Consider the following 22,896-nt stretch of genomic DNA (forward strand, 5'->3'; position numbering starts at 1 on the left):
CCAAGGTCTGGAACAGCCTGCCATCGGAGGTGGTTCAAGCACCTACACTGAACACCTTCAAGAGCAAATTGGATGCTTATCTTGCTGGGATCCTATGACCCCAGCTGACTTCCTACCCTTTGGGCAGGGGGCTGGACTCGATGATCTTTTGAGGTCCCTTCCAGCCCTAATGTTTATGAAAATCTATGAAATGGTTTGTCTGTGTTAAAATTAGATGTATAAAAGCAAAAGAAAAACATAATGACTTGAGGTGCTACTTTGGGCTGATTTAATGCAAAAAGATCACTTGACTTCACAATATTTTTGTAATCACTGAGCTTTATATTTTAAAAATAGTCAGGGGAAAATAATTAAATATAAAAATATAAGAAATAAATATACATTTTTTTTTACTTTCTAATCATGGTCAAATAGTCATTTAACATATGAGAAGAAGAATAGGTCAATGTCAACTGGAGACAATAAAATCGACCAATACGGGGAGATCAAGTAAAGCACAGACATTAATGTCTCTTAATAAAAGGACTTGCTGAAATTCACTGACTACCTAATTCCTGGAAACAAAACTTGCTGACAGTAAATTGGATAGTTCATATCCACTCAGTATCCTGCAGTGAAAAATTGTTTAAAGAGTTATAACCATGTAAGAAAGGGAGAAAAAGCAGCAAGTGATGTTTTTTAAATTGCACCTGCTTGTTAGTTCTGTCTGACCTGCTGCACTGACTTATGACAAAGGGTTCTTTATTATCAAGGAGGCTCAGGTGCATATTCTATCTGCCAGTGCCAATTACAGCAAATCACCAAAAGTCTTCATTAACAGCAAGTTCATATTATCAGTCCCATTAAATTTACAGCATAGAAGAAAAGAGATGCTAATTTTTCCTAATCCAAACTGCAGGTTTTGAATTTGTTACACTTATAATGCAGTAAAAAAAAATAGTTCCATTGATTATTAGATACAAACACATCCTATTTGCTGTTTCTCTTAAAACCATTCCCGCCCCGCTCCCCGCCCAATAGTAGCTGAATAGCAGCACTGGTATATATGCTTCAAGATATGGGTCTGCAAAGCAAACTCTGGTTATTATGGAAGACAGTAAAACTCTAATAAACAGGTGATTATGCAACTCCCAGCTCTGTTAAAACCAGATTGGTAGTCTATTACAAACTGATTAAATTTGCCACTTTTTAGATGCATACAATTATATTTGCTCATTAACACTTGATATGTTGAATGCAGCTGAGGAAGAACACTAGGACAATTAAATATCAATCATGCTAACTCCATAGAGACCTAAAAATGACTTGCCTAATGATATTTCCTTGCAAAGAATAATATGTGCATGTGTGTGTGTTGAGGGGACAGGATTCAGAAGATTGAGATATCTTAGGGGAATTACACATGTAGCTCAAAATGTGTCACATAGATGTGCTTACATGTTTCTATGAGGAACTGTCTTAAAAGGAATATGAGCAATTTTGGGTATGTTCAGTGACAGGTTTACAACTAAAACTGACAAACAGGCAGAGAACCATTTTTTTCCTTTTTCTTTTATATTATGTTTGTAAGGGCTATGTATCAATCCAGAAGAAGTGCTCAGTTTCAGGATGCTTTGCCAGCACTGTTAAAAATAGAGACCATAACTTTGGTTGAATCTTTCAGGAAGGGATATCACACTGTATCTAGGGTCTTGGCTGGAAATAAGGAGGCTGGACAGCAAGATCTTTCAGCTCTTATAAGGCACTTCTAGCACTAGTTCTCAAAGTGCTTGACAAGAAAAGCTTAGTGTCATCACCCGTTTTACAAGTGGGAAACAGGGATGAGAAAGAACTTGCCTGAAGTCACCCAAAAGGCAAGCAGTAGAGCCAGGATCAAGAAATAGGTCTGCAAAGACTAGTACTCATCACTTCTTCTAAGATGAAACTAAGCATATGCCTAAATTCCTGAGAAAGTCATTTTGAAAATCTCATCTCTAAACATTCTGAGACCTAAATCCAAACACAATCTGAATTTGTATCATGTTGCTTGTCCATTTTCTTGTTAATTCTCTTTCTTGATAGATCTTTTCATACTGCTATTATCATCATGATTATTTGAACTGCAGAGGCACCTAAGAGTGCCATGCATTAAACAGAAGCCCATCATGTGGGGCACAGCATAATTACAGAACAAAAAGGTGGCATTCGAAAAGCTTGAAATCTGAACAGTCACTTCTTTTTAAATTTTCCAAGAAAACTTGCATTCAGCTTCTTTATTCTCCTCACCATCTTGCTGTTTCTCTTTGCTGCCATATTGGTTGGAACCATAGTAGCTAATATTCAAATTACTCTAAATTTCACTAATGCACCTGTCACTTTTTAAAAATTCTTTTATCTAGGTTGGCTTTAGACATCTTGGGAGTAAAGTTATCAAAAACTCAGTATTTGTTGTTTAAGTGCCAAGAAATCGTATTTAAATTGGCTTTAGAGAATTTCTCATTATCAGAATAGTTTTTAATAGACTGGATTAACCTGTACAACACGGAGCTCAGTTCCTGGAAAGGGCCTCTGATTAACTATAATCTGGACTGTAAACAAAATGACAATGCAGCTGTTTTCAGTTTTTCACGTACCAATAAAATCAATAGCACCGTAAATCAAAGGACAAATGGAACTATTAAAGTTGCTTAGTGAGAAAGCCATGTTAAACAAACAAAACAAAACAAAAAAACAAGAAAAGGAAATCTTCAGAGAATATCCTGGTTTCTGTTTCTGAGTTGATTAGTAGAGAGGTTGGAGGATGTGGGTCGCTGAGGGTAGGTGACATTGGTGGTAGATTAAGCAAGTTAAACCACGGTCCTGCCCCACTGACATCAGACAATGGAGGCTGCAATGAAGCAGCAGATCATCTGGGACTAATGACAACTACATTACAGAGGGAAGGTTTAAATAGCCTCTGGTAAAATCAGGGGCTGTGGTCTGCAAAGTTTAGGCTGTTCAAGTGGCAGTGGTAATGAAAGTGCCCTTATTTAAGATGACCAGCTCAGTTTGTCTTAATGGTATGTCCTCAGAATGCACACCTTGTTTCGCTAACCAATAAATGAGAAATGAAACTGTATTTCCTAACAGGTGCTCTTAGAAGACTATGCACATACTGAAATAAATTCATTACCCAGGTGCAGCTCACACCTTTTGCAAATCCACTGACAAATTCAGGAAGCTCTATTATAGAATACCTATTATAGAGAAATATCCCTCCCAGCAGTGGAAGGGCAATCAAGTTTTCACATGTATTCTATCCAATACCCTTTTCTGAGCAAATGCAGCAGAAGAGACTTTCAAATAATTTCATATTATGATTGAAAACCCATAGCAGACAACTTTCTCATCTGTTCCAGCTATGATCTTGGCCAAAAGTTAAATAAGAACTGTGTCAAAATGGGCAAGTTACATCTTTGATAAGAGTTAAAATTTGAAAAACTCTTTTGTGCATTAATGAAAGGAATAGATATCTATCTGTTCATAAGCAAACATTTGAAGGAAGGCTAAAAAAAGTCTCTCCTGTCTCTTTCAGGAATCAAATCTGTTTTCCACATTGTTGCAAAACTAGTACATCTTCACGTCCTACATTAAAACTTGTCAGCTAAAATTTTCAAAAAGTGCCTAAGTGACAGAGACACCTAAGAGAAATCCCTGAATAGGATTTTTTTCATTAATCATTCGTGCCTTTGTGGGTAAGGTTACTGGGATTAAATATTCTTTGAGTTTTATATACAGAACTGCTGGATGCAAAGGTAAAGGAAACCCTACATTAAGCACTTGGAAGCTGGAGAATCTATATTAAGCTGCTTGATGTAACAAGTTCTTGAGCTCATTCTGTGTTGTTGAAAAACAAGTATTGAAGAGTGCAAACCAAACCTACACATTTTTATAGCTCTGCATACAATCTCTTACAGTGCACTTAACCAATAAGAAATATAAAAAGAGGCAAACCTACCTTGCGTAGCAATGTAGTGATTTGGCCTATGATAACCCTAAAATAAATAGAGAAAAGTTGTGAACTAATCTGCAGACTCTGCATGATGGGTGTGCTTGTATGAATACAACTTCACAAAGGCTACAGACAGACATGCATTTTAAGTGCTCTGAATCCCAGAGCACTTCAGATTTGGCACTGTGCAGATGTGCACCCCAACCCCTCCCGCCACAAACACTTTAAAATAGCGTATGTCTCAGGCCTCCAGAGGTTCACAAGGACAGCCGAGTGCACGCAAGAGTGGTCACTGGCTCTCCACTGTAAGGTTTGGAGGGAGAAGAGGACTTAGACATGCCAGAGGACTGCTGGCCTGTACAAATGTGTCAGGAAGCAAGTCAAAAGGAAGTGCTGAAAAGATGTTCCCCTGTTTTTGAGGGTCATTTTTGAAGCACGTCTTTGGCCACGTTCACTCTGTGAAACATTTCTGGATACTTGGAGCACTTCATATATCACATCTGTCTAGGACCACAGGCTAACTTACTGAATACAATGACAATAAAAATTACATATTAATAACAAAATTCTGTTCTCTCCAACCTACAACAAATTTGCTCTGTGAAAGGGCAAATGTAAGGGTCCCTAAACTATCAGTTTGTTTAGGGACTGCCTTCTTCCTGGTTGGCTTGAAAAGTACTAGTATGAACTTCCCAGTAGCACTTGCAGCTAATAATAGCACGTCCTTTTGCAAGCCTGGAACACCAATACTTCGGTTGTGAAATGCTACTTAATGCGATGACAGTCCCCTGGCTGACAGCTAGATTGACTTTTAGCTTGGGTACTCTCTATGATCTGTTTGCAAATAATTTCTAAAAAGCAAACAACAACAACAACAACAACAACAAAGCGGGGGAGGGGAGAGAGAAGGAGGACATGGGCGATAAATTCTCTGAAAAAATGGTTTCATGTGACTAGTTTGTATCTGAATAGAAAGAACACAAAAATAATTTTATGTTTCTCTCTGCAAAGACAAAAGTAAATGAATCTCAGGTTGGGTGAATTATAGACACTAACAATTTATGGATTCTTTACAGCAGTGGTTCACAACCTTTTTCCTACTGGGATCCATTTGCAAAGATCCATGGCCTGTCCCAACCCACAGCCCCCTGGCCCCTCCCACCCCCAGAACAGCATCTGCCAGCCAGCCTACCCCCGTGAGCATGGGCACTGGCCCCAGTGCTGCCAGACTGGCCACGCAGCTTTCTCCCCTGCCCTCTTCCACTGCTGGAAGGGGCAGGTGCCTTCCTACTGACCCTCTGCCCTGCTGTAGCTTGTGAACCTCTGAAATATTCTTGCGACCCACTTTTGAGTCACAACCCATAGGTTGAGAAAGACTGTTGGCTCTTACTGGGATGCAAACTGGGAACAATATAATTTGTGTTAATATTTCTGTTTCTGATATTATGGGAATATTGCCAGTGATTTAATGTGTGCACCAGTATGAACAGTTATAAAAATATTAATACTAAAAAGCTCTAAATAATGGTTAGGTTACGACACCAAAAAAGGAAGAAGTTACAGCTTACATTCAACATTCACTTGTAAGCACAAAGAGAATTAGGAGGATGGGCGTAAAATATGATAAAAATGGCTGAAGTAACTTGAAGAACTCTTGCGGCTTCTTCAAAGGGGTCAAAGGATTATTACACAAAAAAGTTACAAGAACTACTGAAGCAGTTCCTTTATGTGCCAGCCAGGAAAACTTTGAATACCCCTGAACTGAAATGTATCTGAGCAGCCCTGGACAGAGTTGTATTATTCTGTCCATGTACCATTTACTATCTGTGGAGTTGGATCCATTCATCCTATCAAACCAGAAACTGAGAGATTTATGTCAAGGGAAAGTCTTACTAAACAAGTTTTGCTTATGCCTACACCATTAGGCTAAGTACAGACAGTCAAAAAGCCTGAGGCTGAATTCATTCAATCTTTGCAGGTTCGTCTAAACTGCATAGATTGAACGATAAGGAAGTGAACACTTTTGATTCCAGAAATGCAGCCACACACCTGCAGTGGCCCAGGCCAGAAGCTTGGTGGTGCTAGAGCATGCCTCTCTGCAGAGAGCTTGGACTAAGGCCCCTGCACCTTTTGGGGAAGGTGCAAAGCATCCTGGGATGCTGGGAGACTGTGAGTTAACTTCAATCTGGAGGTAATCTGGGGCAGAAGTTCAATAAACTGATTTTACTTAAATCAGTTAAGCCTTAATACTACATCCATCCATCCAGGTTTATCTTAAAACAATTTTGGACATTTTGAAAACAGTTTATGTACATTGAGCTTCTGTTGTGTTACAGATTTGAACTGGTTTTCAATCACTTATACCAGTTTATGTTTAATTTCTGTCCCTAGCCTTAAAGGTGTGTCTTTTGCTGTAACTCAGCTCTATTGACAACATGGCAACTGTTGTAATCTACCTATGTGAGACAGGTATTGCAGCATCTGGAATGGAGAAACTGCAGTGGAATCCTCACTATCCAACACTCTTACGAATAGACAAACACTGTTGTTGCCTATTGGCTTCTTAGCTCCTACCACCTGGTTGACATTTCATCACTTTCATGCTTTGCACTTTCTGTGATGAATTACAGCCTAAAGTCATTTCTGCCTTTAAGTACGATGGCATCTAATCCTACTCTCCTGTTTTTTCTAAGAATAGGAAAGAGTGGTCTGAAACAATTATAAATAGGTTTTTACGATCAAAGTTTTCCTTCTGCATATTTTGTGGAACTTCAAACCTAGATCAAAATCATAGTCCTGAGGTATAATTCAGATTAAAACCAGACTTTAAAGTCTGGCCTTTCCTTTCAATGTTGGGAAAGTTTGAATGTGGATCCAAATTTAACTCCATAAAACAAGCAAGCTTTTCTTTATATAATGGTATACATTTTATCCACAGTTTTGTTAGACATTTAGGTAGATATATTTCTGCTTTTTTTCTTTACCTCTTGATAAATGTGTAAAACACTATGCGATAGAGTAGAAATCTAAGTCTAACTTGATTCCCACTCAACACATTAGTAAATATCCTGATAAACAAATAACCTTGAGATTATTTACAAGAAAAAAATTGGTAGTTTAATTTGGTTTCAGCAAGTCTATTGCTCTGCTATCAATAAAGAAGAAAAATTGACTAAATTCCCTTGTCAAAGCCAGTAACCGTATCTTAACTTGCAGATCAGGCATGTGACACCTTTATGAAAAGGCATCCCTGCTGAAGAAGAATCCATTCAGGGTTGGTTGCTTTTTAATAAACAGTTATTTTAGGACTCTAACATCTAATTCTCTTTGTGAACACTAAAATCACAAAAAATTGTCATCTCCAGATTTCAGACTTTATATAGTATTGACTTCCTAATGATTCTGAATTTTACTTTTGAGTGTATTCTTTCAACCAAAAAAACATGCTGTCTCTTAAAGAATTTATTCTAATGTAAAACATTAAGTTAACATGATGCAGAATGAACAAAGAAGCAGTCTTCAATAATTAAACAGCCTACATATTTAATGAAATGTCTTGCTTGCATTAGAAGCACTGGTTAACAGCTGCAGACTATACTTTGAAGGCGACTTAAAAGTGCAGAGATGACAAGAGATTGCAAATCACTGCATTAGGAATTACAGAGTTTTGTCACATTAATATGCAAACAGCTTTCTTTTAAATGTGGAATTATGCCAACTTGTTGACAGAAAATGAAAATAACATTTCCTTAGTCCATATAAGCATCAGAAGACGAAGTAGCCAGATAATATTACTCACAGGGTTCCATTTCAAAACATGGCTGTTTTTGGGAAATGACTGCTTTCATTTTCTTATTGGCAAATCTTTGGCATTGTATTTTTTATCCTTTATTACACACATTCCTCTGACTGTGTTTTCCAAAAATGCTTAGCAGCCAAAATCCTGCTCAGCTGTGGAACCTATTACAAATGATCAATAAAGTGTGAAAATAACATAGACTGCCTCTTAATTGAATAATAATATTAACTTTGTTGACTACCCCAGTATACTTACATCAATATAATTTCCATTGATGTAGTCTGAGTTTGTTTCTCCTTCAATGGGCTGCAGTCTCACTCGAGAATGATCATCTGAAATGGGAACAAAAGGGAAACATAAATAAGCAAGTTCTTGTTGTGATTTTAGTAGGCCCAAAGTATAAGGACATATGCAAATCTGAATCTTTTTAAAGCAAGTAAAAATATGATAATTTGCACTTTTTAAACACCCAAATTCCTTGTGATATTGGATTCAAATGAGACTAAAAACATCTAGTACAGAACAAGAATGCCTTTTGTTAATGCCAAAAGGTTCTCTCAGCTATGAGCACAAATTAGAGAGGCTTTACAATAGCCTCTGGTAGTAAACCATTATCTTATTAGTGAAGAGACAAGAGAGACCAAGACTTAGGAAATAAGCTTGATAAACCATCTCTCTTTTCACTTACTAGATTTACAAGTTACTGTATGATTTACTCATTTCAATCTCTACACAGGCCACACTCAGATTTCCAAATTTCCATAAAAATATCATAACAATATAAATGTCTTTGGTATTTGCTACGTAACAGCTGATAAAGCCTGTTAATGACCAATTCTAAACATCTTGCAACCTCTCATTTCATAAACTCTACCTACTTCATTCCCTCTAACGCTACTGGTTTTTACAGTTACGCATACAACTGCTTCACATTACAAGACGGTTAAAAATTCGGTTTTAAAATAATTCCTTCATATTGCAACTTGTTTCAATACTTTTTCAACTGAAGAAGACATGTATCTACCTCTGCTGGATCTCTGAAAATCTCTTATTTTTTGCTTCATTAATCCCCAACTAATATTTTAACTCAGGCAGCCTCTTTTTTGCGTGAGAGCTAGCAGATAGGGTAAATTTGGAACCCATTAATACAGGGGCGGGTAATTATTTCAGGCGGAGGGCTGCTTACTGAGTTTTGGCAAGTCATTGAGGGCCACATGGGTAGCCCTGCCCTTTGACAGCTGCCCCACCCCCGGTCACCATCTTGGGACTGGAAGTCCCATCCTCTAGCTCCTGACCTTTGCCACCACAGGTCCTTCCCCTTGCCCCCTGAACTTACTACTTTCAGCAAGGGGTTCTGCCATCTCTGAAGCACAAAAATACCAAATTATATTCTAAAAATCAAACATTAATTACAACATTCATTAATTTCATTTCAAAAAATATTTTTGTCCTGATTTACATGTGTTTGTGTTGTGTAAATAGAAGTGATAGTATAATAGCTTAAAATGAAGTCTTATTCTTGTATAGTGTACAAGGGTGTGGGTGGCAGGGTGGGTGGGTATTGGTTTGTGAGTATGTGGGGTGTGGGGGAGGAGTGTGTGTGTGTGATTTGTGCGGGGGTGGATAGGTGTGGCTGTGTGGGTGGATATGGGTTTTGTGAAGGGCTGTGTGTGGAGGGAGAGTGGCTGGGGAGGTTTGTGGCTTGGGTGGAGGGGGAGGGTTTGCCAAGAGCCTGTCCTGCCCCACCCCGCGGCAGGCAGAGCCCCCACCATTGCTCCTGCAAGCCCGGGCTCTACGCTTTTGCCACTCCTGGCCCTGGGGCACAGGCACGAGCCCTGTGCTCCCGCTTGCTGCCACTTGCCCCTGTGTGCAACTGCTGCCCTTCTCTTGCTGCTTCTCTGCCCCACCCAGCCACTCTGACACCACATCCCAGCTGCTCCTGCAGTCCTGGCACTGCAGTTGGGAACCATGTGGTGCCAGTGCGGCGGGCAGGGGAGGGGCGGAGCAGGGAAATGGCTACAGCAGGGTGGTGGGGGGGAAGGGGCAGTGAGCAGGTGTGCAGAGCACAGCAACAACGGGGCAGGAGCATGAGGCCCACATTGGTGCACCGAGGCCAGTGCCATTGAGGCCCAGAGCAGGGTGGCAGGAACACAGGGTCCAGGCTACCAGGGGCTCTGTGGAACTGGGCTGCACTGCTCAAGTAGGGAGAGGAGGGAGCCGGCTCAGCTCCACAGAGCTCCTGGCAGCCCAGCTGCATGTTCCTGCTGCCCTGCTCTGGGCCTCGGCAGCACTGGCCCTGGGGCGGCCCCATGCTTCTGCCTGGCTGTTGCTGTGCTCTGCACGCCCACTCACTGACACTACCCCCTGCCTGCCACAGCCATTTGCCTGCTAGCTCTCCCTGCCCACCTGCCGGTCGGCCTCCAACACCATGTGGTTCCCAGCTGCAGCACCAGGACTGCAGGAGCTGGCCTGGCCAGCCCTGAGGACTGAAGCAATTGCCCATGGTCCTCCAATGCCTCCCTTCCCACCTCCTTATCTGTATTTCTCTCCACAGAGGGAGGCAGGAACAGCCCCAACCCAGAAACTTCCAGAAGCCCCTGCTAGGCAGAAGCTGTCAGCTGAGACTTGGGCTGGGGGGGCGGGGCTGGACTTACTGCTGCAGGTGTTTGGTTCTGCCACTGGCTCCCCCTCGGTCCTACTGCCCCTAGCTTCTGTCATTTTTGACAAACAGCCAGGGGCAGATAAATATTAATTTTCTAAATTTTTTAGGGATGCTGTGGGCCAGACAGAATGGCCCCATGGGCTGGATCTGGCCCACGGTCCGTATTTTGTCTGCCCCTGCATTAATATATTCCCTAATAGCTAAGGATTTGCAGCCACATTTCCTCCCTAAAACATGGACCTTGCATACATATGATGAATTAAATTACAATCTGGAAATTTCATAGTTCACATTAAGAAAACCTGAGGATTTGCTTTGCCAGATCACACCAGAAAAGATTAGTACTTTGCATCTGGTCAGAGTCAACATCTTATGCCACAAAGTGGGACCAAAAATAAAAAAAGAAAATAAAAGGCATAAGATCTGATTGCCATTACCTTACCATATATAATTATAAATGCTATTGAAAGTCACAAAATCATGCGATCATGTTATAAATACAACCATTACTCTTTAGTGGTGCAAAGTTCCAGAGATTTCTTTATTGTATGAGTATCACCTATTAATTATAAAATTATGTTCTGCTCGAAAAGTGACCCCAAAGAAGAATATCTTGCATTCAAAAGCTTGCCTCACTCTATCCTAACTATGCAGTTGGTCCAGTAAAAGATATCACTCTAACAAACTCTTGCCCCTCACACTGTCAAATAAGACATTACGGATTGCACATTTACTTCTCTCAATGATTTCTGTATTATGTGAGTTTGTTTTATGATTAAACTGTTAACCCTACAAATTCTGTTTGTGTGTTAGGGGTACAAGCTGATTTCTGTTTTATTCCTCATGAACAGTAAGACAAATTCTACAGAATATTGACACTTCTCTCAGTTCTTAGTCTTTATGCTACAGTTTTATTGATGCCTGTAAAATCCCTGATTTTTAACTTTGCACAAATGTAATGTGGCATTTCCTGAATACTGCCTAAAATAGAACAGAATTCAGCTTGCTCCTTTTTAGCTCTGCTTATCTGCAGGGTAAGAAGGAGTTTAGTAACAGTAGGCATCTGTCTGTCTTGTGAGATAATAGAATTATGCTAAGTGAGACATTAGCTCGCTGAACAGAAGCCTCATATGAAAGAGAAAGTGAAGATGGTATGACCTCTCCAGGGTGCAAAAGCCTGGGCACTATGGCCAGGGACAGACATTCAAGAAGCCTGAGCCTGAATTGATTCCATCTTTGCAGGTTAGTCTAACCTGGCTAGGCTAAACCAGTTTGTAACCATACAAACATCTCAGAAATGCAGGTACATGCCTGCAGTGGCTCAGGCCAGAAGCCAGGGCATGCTACAGCAGCCTTCCCTTCCCTTCGATAGGCTGAGTTGAGGAGACATGGTCAGGCCCCAGCAGAACACTCTGATTAGGGAGGGGTTTCCTGCCTGCTCCTTTCTAAGCAGTCTAGCAGGCAGTTGATAACACAGTGTTTATCACTCCTAACTCAGTGTTTATAAGCCCATTAAGGAAACAAAGAAAACAAAAGCTTCTCTCCATTAGTTCAAGCTCTTCTCAAACAACTTTTTCCAAGGAAGGAACAGAAGGACATTACCAGATACCTGTTGATTAGCTCCAAAAAGTCCTAAGTGAATATAGCCCTGTCTGCCTTTGTCCAGCCTCCCACAGCATGAACCATAGCCAGCATGTGACCTGCTAGCTAATCATGAGAGGTGTCTGTGTAAGGCAGAGGGGAAGAGGGGAATCCCTGCTTAGTAGGAAGTGGTGAAGGGAGGAGGAGGGCAGCGGAAGAAAGGCAGATACCTGGAGTCTCTGCCAGAGCTCCAGCCAGGGAGCAGAGGAGAGGGGCCAGCTCTGCTGTGGAGCAGAAAGCCCAGCCCAGAGAGCATGCTGGGATACTAGGTGAGTCTGGTTTAACTTAAACCAAGAAGGGGTCTGGGACAGACATTGCTAAACCAGTTTGACCCAAATCAGTTAAATCTGATACTACATTCAAGCAGGTTTATCTCAAGCCGGTTTCAACCATTTTTAAACTGGTTTATGTGTACTGAACATTTGTTCTGTTACAGGTTTAAACCAGTTTATGTGTAATGTCTGTCCCTAGCCTACATATGGAGACACTGAGCTCCCCACATACCAGTATCCCCCTCTCAGCCTTACTGGCTTAATCTAAAGGAAAGGCACATGCCAGTACAAACATGCCAGTAAACATATCCTGTTCGTTCTTAAAGTAAGCAAATATGACTTTGAGTACACTGAAGTGGTGGATCTCTTGAGTAAAAAAATGCAATACTTACAGTTACTTCCAGATCAGGAGTACATTCTACCCTTGAATATTCCCTTATTCCTTTTATTGTGGGACAGAGTGAAAAATAGGAAGCTTTTTTATTTTTCCCATTATATTCTTCATAATTTTTCATAACTATTAATGGGTGTCCCCCATGTGTTTGTTTTTTTAGGGCTAACTAATACCTTTTTTTGCATTCCCTTCAACATATGCAAGTTCTACAATGTTCTTTGGTAGGCTTTCTGAGTCTCAGAAATATTTTTCTTAAAGAAAGGTAACTAACAGTTGACATAACATGGCTATTGGTTAATAATTTATATTTTCTGTATAGTTTTATTTTGCTCTTCCATGTGCACTTGGTTATTCTTTCTTTTTTAAAACAAATCCTGCATACTAGAAGACATCCTTAGGCATTTTCCTCAGACAACTCAGCAAATTCAGAGACTAGCAATTTATGTAAGCAGTCAAGATTATTGTTCCTATTTTGTATTCTCTTGCATTTATCCAAGCTGAATTTTCTGTGATCCATTTGTTCAGTGCATCTAGTGATAATCAAAATCTTCTATTGATTTTTCTAACCTTGAGTAAAATTCTGTGCTCCTTAATTAAATATACAAGAAAAGGAAAGAAACAAAAAACAACATCAAACAAATAACAACTAATGGATTTTCAATGAATTTTGCTTCATTCAAGTCCTCTATATTTGGTCCAAACATCTTCCATGCCATCGACGATCTCACCAGTTCACTAATCGCTTGTCCTTCCAAATCACTGAGAGTTAAACTGTGCTCTGGCTCACCTCACTCGCCATGTGGTCACAGCTGCAACAAGCAAGGTGCTTGAGCTGGATTCCCCTGTTATAAAAGACAGGGAGCTGCCAGTAGGGCATTCTCTGAAAGGGGCTTATGAATCTGAAACCTGCTCATGCTTTTGATTGAGAATAGCCCAAATATAATGGCTTTTGAGCATACTGCAAAAGGTGTTTGTTTAACAATGCTTGGAGAAATAGATGAGCTTGGGCAGTGGTAGAAAGGGGCATTTCTATTGCTTTGGTTTATTGGCAGTGTGAGCTAATTAGTTACTTGTCTATAATTACTGAGTGCTGCTTCTGGGCTGACTCAATATGGCTGGAACAGACATTGGCCTTATGACACCATAAAACATGCTTATGGCAGCACAAAGGCCAATCAAACAGACATCCCTTGTTGCCCCACAAATGGCCAAAATTTGTTGCCACAACATAAGCAGTATACATTTGTGTTGTTATTTTGCAGTGGACACCTGTTTGCTTTACGATGGGAAAGCCCATTCCCAGGGGATGCAGTATTAGTCCTCTGAAGCCCTGGTAGCACCTGACTGGGTTCCCCTGTTTGCAGAAGTACGCCCCAAGTTGGATTTCCCAGCTGCATCTCTGCAAATGGAGAAACCTGGGGTAGCTTGGGAAACCTGGGGTTTTCTCGTTGGCAGAGATGCACACCCAGGGAATCTGACTTGGGATGCATCTCTGCAAATAGGGATTTCTGGGGTTTCCCCAAATGCAGAGGTGTACCTGAAGATTCCCTGGCTGTGCCTCTGCTAGTCAGGAAACCTTCGCTTTCCCTGTCTTGTCCTACGTGATTAGGCCCCAGCCACACTCAGGACCATCAGGGACCCAGACCCTGTGGGACCATGGTTAACATCTGTTTTACCCAAATGATAAGATTAGCTGTGCTAAGACACACCCTTGCACAGCTGATCCACTTAATTTGGTAATTTTTCTTTATACCCTGCGTTATATGTATTTAGTTCTATTGGGTGGTCACTGTGATGTGGTTGCTTAAGTACCTGTTACAGTTCCTCTAGATTCTCTCTTGTTGTTGGTTGCTTATCTAAAAAAATAATGCCACTCCTTTGGAAAGTAGGGCACAACCCTACCACCCAGTAGGACTTGTTTGTATTGTAAGTCTATGGTCTGGGAAGGAGAATAAGAACCTGGATATGCAGTATTTTTTTCCTGTCTATGGCTAATGACAGAAAAAGGAAGGGTAGGAGAGTGGGCAGTAAATGGGCAATGCCTTGTTTCTCTTCCACTTCCCACCAGTGGAGCAAGGAAGGACTATAGTCTTGTGAGTCAGAATTCCTTCAAAGCGCTTGCTCTCATGGGTTGCAGTTATGCTCTCTCCTTAAAGACTTGCTACCCCAAGTACATTAAATAAAGCAAAACCAAATTCCAACCCAGGCTTCCCTACAGCTGATTACTACCAAACTCATTTTTATACATTTGTTCCTTCCACTGGTTATTTTAACTAACAGTCTGTAGAAGGGAGCTTTTCAAAAGACTGTGAAATATTCAAATCCATTATGATCACTAGGTCTTCCTTTTCAGTCTCATTATTAACTTTTTCAAAGACCTCTAACAATTTACAAAGACATTATTCTTTCCTTCCAGAAGCCAAACTTATTTGACCCTATCAGGTTACAAGTATCCAACTGCTACACTATTCTACATTTAATTAAGCTATTAATCAGTTTCTTTAGAACAGAGGTGAGGCTCACAGGCCTTTAAATCCCAGGCTCTATCTTACTTAAAAAACCTCCAATATATTAGCAACTTTGCAATCTTCAAGCAGTTGCTGTTTTTATAGTTTTTGGACCTGATCCAATTCTCACAGAATGTGCTGAATTCTTAGTGGCCTCAGTAAGAGTTGGACTGCCTACATATTGGATATGTGACCTCTGTGAGGTCACATATAACTTTCTTCAAAAAACTCCAAGTGAAACCAGCTATTCTATTGATGATATTCACATGAGATTTACAAGTTACTGTATGATTTACTCATTTCAATCTCTACAAAGGCCACACTCAGATTTCCAAATTTCCATAAAAATATCATAACAATATAAATGTCTTTGGTATTTGCTACATATCAGCTGATAAAGCCTGTTAATGACCAATTCTAAACATCTTGCAACCTCTCTGTTATTTCATAAACTCTACCTACTTCATTTCCTGCAACACTACTGGTTTTCACAGTTATGCACACAGCTGCCTCACATTACAAGACTGTTAAAAATTTGTTTTTTATGTATTTAGCTAAGACTTCCTCATAATATCCCTTGGTTCCTGTTATCTGGCATGGGCATCTTACCTAGTCTTCCAGTCTGCAATGCGGATAAATTGCATAAGACCCACAGGAAGAGGGATGTCTGATCCCCATTTACTTTTAGTGGTGTTTGGATACCTATCTCCCTGAAAATCCCAGGTGATGGTTTAGGTTTGGGGGCACATTTTCTAAATATTAATTAATTCTTTATCAAATCAGGGGAAAAAATAAAAGCATGTGCATATTTAATCACACATGTTTTGGATTCAAGAGAGACACAAATAATATGTGCCTCTAGCACTTTGTTCTTAAATAGCCTTTAGGCAATTTCTCTATTTTTAAAGATTTTACTTTACCCTTCGCCTGCTGTTAACTAGTTGCTTCATTGTTAGTCCTTTTTTTTTAATATCAAACCTAATTTTACACTGATCACACCATCAGCCACTTAAACCTTCAAAATTATTTCTGTTGAAATTTGTTTTTCTTTGTAAATATGGAGATAAGCATTTACTTCTCCCCCCTCCTTTTCCCTATCTATGCCAGTCTGTGGGCAATTTTATTTACAATTACTTTTGAGTGACCCATCTTCTGTGGTGCCCAGTATCAGACACCTTAAAGGGAACTTATTTTCAGAAAAAAACAAGCATCTGCTCTCCGAAAACAAGGCCCTACAAAAGCATCTTAAGCTGGGCACCTAAAATATCTTGCTCCTTTGAAAGTCTTGATCTATATTCTTTTCTCATGCAGCACCAGAATGAAAAAAATTGTAGAGAACAGATCATTCATAAGGGACCAACAAATGGATATTATGAAAACCCACACATAACCCCTATATGACTAATACAGACAAAAATCCATTTTCAGACAAAAGGTTCATTTCACAGTTTCAAAACCCTTTTAGTCCTTAATGAGAAAACAGCATAAAAAGATGTCCGTACCTAATAAGGAAGGAATACATTATGTGTGGGTAATTGGATTGTGGTCAGCATTTAGCTTGCTGATGAAGTAGCTCACAAGTTGCTGTAGCCACCTTTCCATTGTGGCTGGGGCATGCTTGTACCCAATTAAATTCCCATCACTTGGGTAATGTAATGTGGCTTGCTACTTTGAGATGCTCCCGCTGTGCTGGCAGCTTTCTGCTGTTCCTTTAATTCCCTTACAGAGCAGTATCGACTAAAAGCTGTAGTGTGACAATGGCATCTTGGGGGATTTAAACAGAGAGGATAAATGGATGGAAAAACCCTAACTTAAACTCACTTTCTAAAAAACATGTTTCACTGCAAAATATACCTAGGACTAGTAGTCTCTAAGTCATCTGCAATGCCTTTAATATCTTAAATACAGAATAGAAACAGAAATTATTGAAATGTCTTCATAGCTGAGGTTAATATTTTAACAATACTCTGGGGACACGTTTTCAAAAGTCAAGTTAAAAGTCTACTTCAGCCTAACAACCCACCAGGCTAGAACAGTTAAGGAACACCAGTCTGTATAACCAATGGCACAAGAGGGAGCCCGAGCCTTGTGACTAGCATCCTGTCCAGCTGCCTTTGAGTCCGCAGCCCAAATGACCAGGCACCCATTTACAGCCGAGTCAAAGGTGGGCAGTCTTTGTCATAGAGCCAGAGTGTGGCTTTGTACTTGCACCTTCTGGTGTCAGAGCAGTATGCCCTAAGCACTCTGTCACTATGTCCTAATTTTAATAGTTCATTTTTGTAATTATTTTTACCCCAAATTTTCCCTCATGCCCCTATTTGTGTGGACAGCACCCTTCAACACCAAATAATTAGACAATTAGCCATAACAGTATTTGCCCATAATCAATTAACGTATGACAAATGTGTGGGGATCACCTTGGAGACGCTTTAAAAATGCTGTCCTTTACTAAAATGGCTGGCTGCTGTAACTCATGGTATTCTAAGTTCTTACTGCCACATAAACAGTATGCTTTATTGATAACAACTCCATCCAGTACTTTCCCTTTGCTAAATATTGATGCTGTATTAAAAGTAAATTGCAATCCGAACGATCAAAGTAACATTTGCCCTCTTGGACAGCCTTCAATATTACTTGTAATTGCAATTGATTTGTGTATCTAATATCTTACACTTGTTTTCCCTTTGCTACTCATCACTTCATTACCTCAGATATGCAGTGCTATTAGTCTTCTACTTACTCCAACCGAGGGCAGCCAAACTGACAGGCTGCTTAGAACATGACATTAAGAGAGACGGCTGACGCAGCTAAACCTCGACTAAAATGTGAAACTATTGTCACAAGATTAGATTCTATTTTGTAAAGGAAGAAGAGGCAGATAAACAATCTGTTCTTGAAAACCAGGCCATATCTGCACTATTAGTATTGTTATCCCTAAATAATAATTATATGAGCCTCGATAAATTGCTACATTCTCCCAAAAGAAACCCCTTAAGGACTCTTTAAAGGAATCCACCCGTATAAACATTCAAAACAAGGAAATGCTTTAATGTTCTACACCATGCTCACCATTTTCACTAGCAGACTCCATCTCCTCTATAAATAAGTACCATTTACTCCCAAAATGTTTTGTAATACAATAATCAAGCCACTTTCATCGCAATCATGCCATAACACAAAACCCTGCCTTAATAACATCCACACGCATGTCCATTAGGCATCGGTATATCAGTGAACTATACACATCATTTTCCCATGAGGTCTGAGTTTGGGCTGAGTGCTACAGTGTAATTCTAACAAATGCTGTGTGTTATAGTGCTACTGTTCAAGAAATTCTGCAGCTTTGCTTTTAAAATGCTATATACCAGCTGCTGACTTTTTAGCAGTATGATTAGGAATAAAGAGGGATGCAATTTACTGGGAAGGAAATACTGCAAGCTGAAATCTCTGGGAATTTTGAAGTTGATGGGTGCTGTGTGTTTTCTATTAGAAGATGAGCAAAAACTCTTGGGAGACAACAGGCAGAATTTCTAAAATGTGTGATTTTTCACTATTTAATTCTTTTCCTACAAAGCACGTACAATTGGTTATTTTTTCACATTTACTATTTTTCTACAGGAAAAAGTCTATTTCAACAAAATCTGATTAAAAAATCAAAATGGGAAATTTTGTTAAAATCAAAATAGTTTTTACTAGAACAGAATATTACATTCTTTATTTTTGAAAGAGCTTTTCCTTTTGTAATTTATTATTTGCTATTATTTTATGTTTTTTATTTGTACAACATGAAAAATAAAATATGTGTAAAATAAAATGAGAATAATGTCAGTTTTAAAAAAGAACAGCTAAAGTAACCATTCTGAATTTATCAAATGTAATGTTTTGATTCACCTAAAATGATTTTTTTAATGAAATTTTGGCTTTTTGTTCTGATTCAGATTGGAAAAAAATCATTATCAGAATTTCTGTGCTTTCAGCAGCCCTAGAAATACACCCCTATTTCAGATTGAGAGCTTTCAAGTTTGCCAGAAATGAGATACTGTCCCCGTCTTATCTCCAGGGCCAATGCCTCCCTATGATACTATACAGCATATGCCCAGTTGTGACGAGTCAGAGGGAAAACTGCTACCTGCTGAACCATTACTACATTTTTTTTTAGAGATTTTCCATTTAAATACTGACCATCTCTACTAAGTTTATGAACATGAAAATACAGCTGGAAAAGTCATGGGCTGTAGGCTGTTCTCAGGAATCCTCAGCCAAAATTTCTCGTTTACATTTCAGCTATGACAGTAAAATCAGAAATTTAATATCAAAGATGTCATTGTTGTCAACTTCTATCACTTGACCTTTCCTCAACCACTATGCTTTCTGACTTTAATTCCTGACTTCTCTTCTCCTTTGCATCACAATTCCTCATCTTCATCCTTGGAGACTTCAGTTTTGATGGTGATGACCTGTCGGACACTTTTTCTGCTGCTCTTCTTTCCTCATTTCCTAATCTGGAGACTTGATATCAACTCTTTCATTCACCAAACTGACCACCTGCTTGATCAGGTCTCCATTAAAAACTGTGCACTTTTTCACTCCCTCTTGCTGATGTCTTCAGCACAGGATTTCCTTTGTCTGACCATCATCATTCAACACGACTCTTCCTGAACCAATCACTCCCTGATTTCCACTTGCACTCTCCTCTTTCCTGCCTTCTGGTTTCCCTCTTCCAGAGACATAACTGATATAGTTTGTACCCAGAGCGAGCTACTCTTTCATGGTAAAAGCTGCTGGAATATATGTTGAGTGGTAATTTAAAAGCCAAAATTCAGTGATAAAAAAAGGAGAGGGGAGGGTTAAACCTTTAGCTCCTGGCCACACCTGCACACCCTCAGCCACTCCCCTGACACCCCCAGCAGCTTCCCCTGACACCAACCCTGTGACTGTGTTTCTAGCCTGGCTGCCAGAGCCTCTGCAGGTAACATGCAGTGGAAGCAGGGGGTTAAGGAGGATAGAAGATGCCCCTGCCTCATTTCCAATGTACCACCTGTCCCAGGTTGTGCCCAGGGCTTGTACCCTGCTACCCCACCTGTAGTTCTGCTACTGTCTTCTTCTAGTGCTCCAGTTACTGATTCTTTCCTCCATCCTTACTTACTTATCATATTTATATGGTAAAATTTACCTATGTATGATGTACAAGAGATAGTTGTAGCCATGGATAAAATATCAACTCCTACTCACCCTGACAAAACAGTACTTTATATCTGCCACGTCAGTGAGGGGATCAAATGGCTAGCTTCCCTCTCACTCAGTCCCAGGCATTATTTTTCACTCTGTCCTGCCTCTGAACACACATACGTCCAGGATCTATTTCAAAATTGCCAGTTCTTCTCCTGCAATAAATCCAAGATGCAGCCTTACCTCATATCTTAACTCCTGCAACCTATCTTTTTTCTGGCTTTGATAAATACAATCATGCTCCATTTCTGTCCTTTCAAAAGGTTGATGCAGAAATTACATTCCTGTTTTGCCACTTCAGCTATTTTGCTCCTTTCAAAAGGCATCCCCTTCACTAGATCTGCCTTTCTTACTACCTCAAATAAGCTACTTGCCTTCACCTGTAAGACCCTGTGTGACCCTCCTGTGCCCACTCCTGTGCTATAGAGATATCGACTAAGGTCCCTCCTTCAGTGATGATGCACCCTTGATTGCCCATTTATCAAATTGCCATGAGTGTAGTTGTACTTTCTCTCCTGCTGCCCATTATGCGTGGAAGGGATAATTTGTCCATTACAACCAAAGAGTCATGCACAACACAGCCTTTGCACCTAGGTGCTTCCAGAATTCAAATAAACATAAATATAAAGTCACCAAACTTAAATGTTATCTTTGCTGGTTCAGAGTTCATTTGTAGCTTTCTTCCTGTCCCTTTTTCAATAGGAAGAGGGTTATAATTTCTATGTAAGTTCTCCCTGCTAGGGACTAGTGGCCACTCTTATCAGACGCTGAAAGGAAGTGAATACAGAAGCACAATTACACTGTCAACACTTACATGCAATGATATTCCCATATCTATTCTTCATTCTGTTCTCATCTTTTTTAGCTGAGTCCCATGGTGCCGACTGTCCTTCAAAGAAACTCTATTGAAAAAAAAAGGAAGTAAGTGACATTAAGACATGCAACATGTTCCAACAGGAACCTTAAGGGTATAAAATAAACCCAGATGCAAAGAGAAAACATTGCATTAATCATAATACTTTTTGTTAAAGCATCATTTAACTAATTTGCTTATCTGATAATGATATCAGCCTCTTCTCTGAACAGCATATGATTACAGCTCCATGTCTTAAAGGGGAAGGGGGGTTGACACAAGGATAAAGTGTATATCAGCAAGAATAATTTTTGTATGTGAAGAGTTAGTTAGTCTTGCCAAAGTTACGCACTTTTAATGCCAAGTGTAATTGAGTATTTAATGTGCACTAACCAAACTGTGCTCACATTTACACCTCTGTGAAGTCACTGGTAACACTAGAATTAATTCATATTTACAGCAGTGTGAATGGGAACAGAATTTGATTCTGTGTTGCTAATCTGCTATTAAGAGATTTACAAGTTTCATTTACCTGGTGGTAGGTGGCTATTCCATCTCTTAACATTCATCTGCATTTTTCTTAATTTGCATTCAAAGAGCATGTACATGCCTTTTATTAAAGAAAAACAGAATTTACAACACCTCCAAGATTATTGTTTTGTCAAAGAGAAAAATAATGTGATTTTATGAAACATGCAATCTTATCTAATATTCACCCAGTCTCTGTTCTGTAGTTAATAAAGCTAATACAATAATAAAAGTAAAGATGATAACAGTATTGTTTTATATTAATGAAATCTACCACTCAGCTCAATCACAGCAAACAAGTTTGGCTGTGTACTTTCTGTAGTGTATGGTTTTTGTTCTTAAACAATACAGCATTCCACGATTCTTTGATGTGTGTAGTATCACTATCAGTATTCAATATTGAAATAGACACATTCAGTTTAAGATCTTTAATTGCCAAATTAAAAAGTAGAATTCTCATATAAAGGTGGGTAGTCCATTACCATGTTTCACTATTTTTGTCTGAATGATCACTAAACCACATCTTCCAACCCCCAGTTGAGGGATGCACCAGGGCATGCGTTCAAGTGCTTTGCTGAACTGAGACCCCACACAGGAAAGCTCCCAAGCCCATGATGGGGAAACAAATGAAACTTCTCTTGCAAAGATTTGACAAATCCTTAGTAATGTTAGCTTCTAAAATGGATTGCCATTTGTCTACTGCACCTTCACACTAGTGTCATAAGACACACTACTAGAAGGAAAAGTTCAGTAAGGTCTTAATCTCTTGAGACGTCAACAGGGCTTGCAGACCGATGAAAAAAAATTACGCTTTACTTTAAACTTTCATACTTCCTAGGGGTGTGCAAAGTGGGCCCTATTCAATTTGGATTTGGCCTGAATCAGGGAGAGTAATTTGATTCGTTGATTTTGGATCACTGTCCCCTATTTGATTTGGATGAATCTGAAGCTTTGATGCTGATTCAGAGAATCAGCGATTTGGACATAGACATAAACACAGCTTAAATGTTTTTCTACATACCTTGAGGTACCAGGCGTGGC

General features: G+C 39.6%; 1 protein-coding gene across 6 annotated transcripts in view; it reads right to left on the bottom strand.

The window, feature by feature from the left end:
• The window catches only part of PTPRM (protein tyrosine phosphatase, receptor type M), a 939,848-nt gene that overhangs the window by 100,814 nt on the left and 816,138 nt on the right, over nucleotides 1-22,896 (bottom strand). For all 6 annotated transcript variants that reach the window (XM_019525569.1, XM_019525591.1, XM_019525577.1 and 3 more), the window contains 3 exons: nucleotides 21,289-21,376; nucleotides 8,025-8,101; nucleotides 3,977-4,013 (listed from right to left, as the gene is read on the bottom strand). In XM_019525569.1, coding sequence (XP_019381114.1) covers nucleotides 3,977-4,013; nucleotides 8,025-8,101; nucleotides 21,289-21,376 — 202 coding nt within the window. The remainder of the gene's footprint in view (nucleotides 1-3,976; nucleotides 4,014-8,024; nucleotides 8,102-21,288; nucleotides 21,377-22,896) is intronic.

This window comes from Gavialis gangeticus, unplaced genomic scaffold (assembly GCF_001723915.1).
Source record: "Gavialis gangeticus isolate Ggan-Ray unplaced genomic scaffold, GavGan_comp1, whole genome shotgun sequence".
Classification (NCBI taxonomy): domain Eukaryota; kingdom Metazoa; phylum Chordata; order Crocodylia; family Gavialidae; genus Gavialis; species Gavialis gangeticus.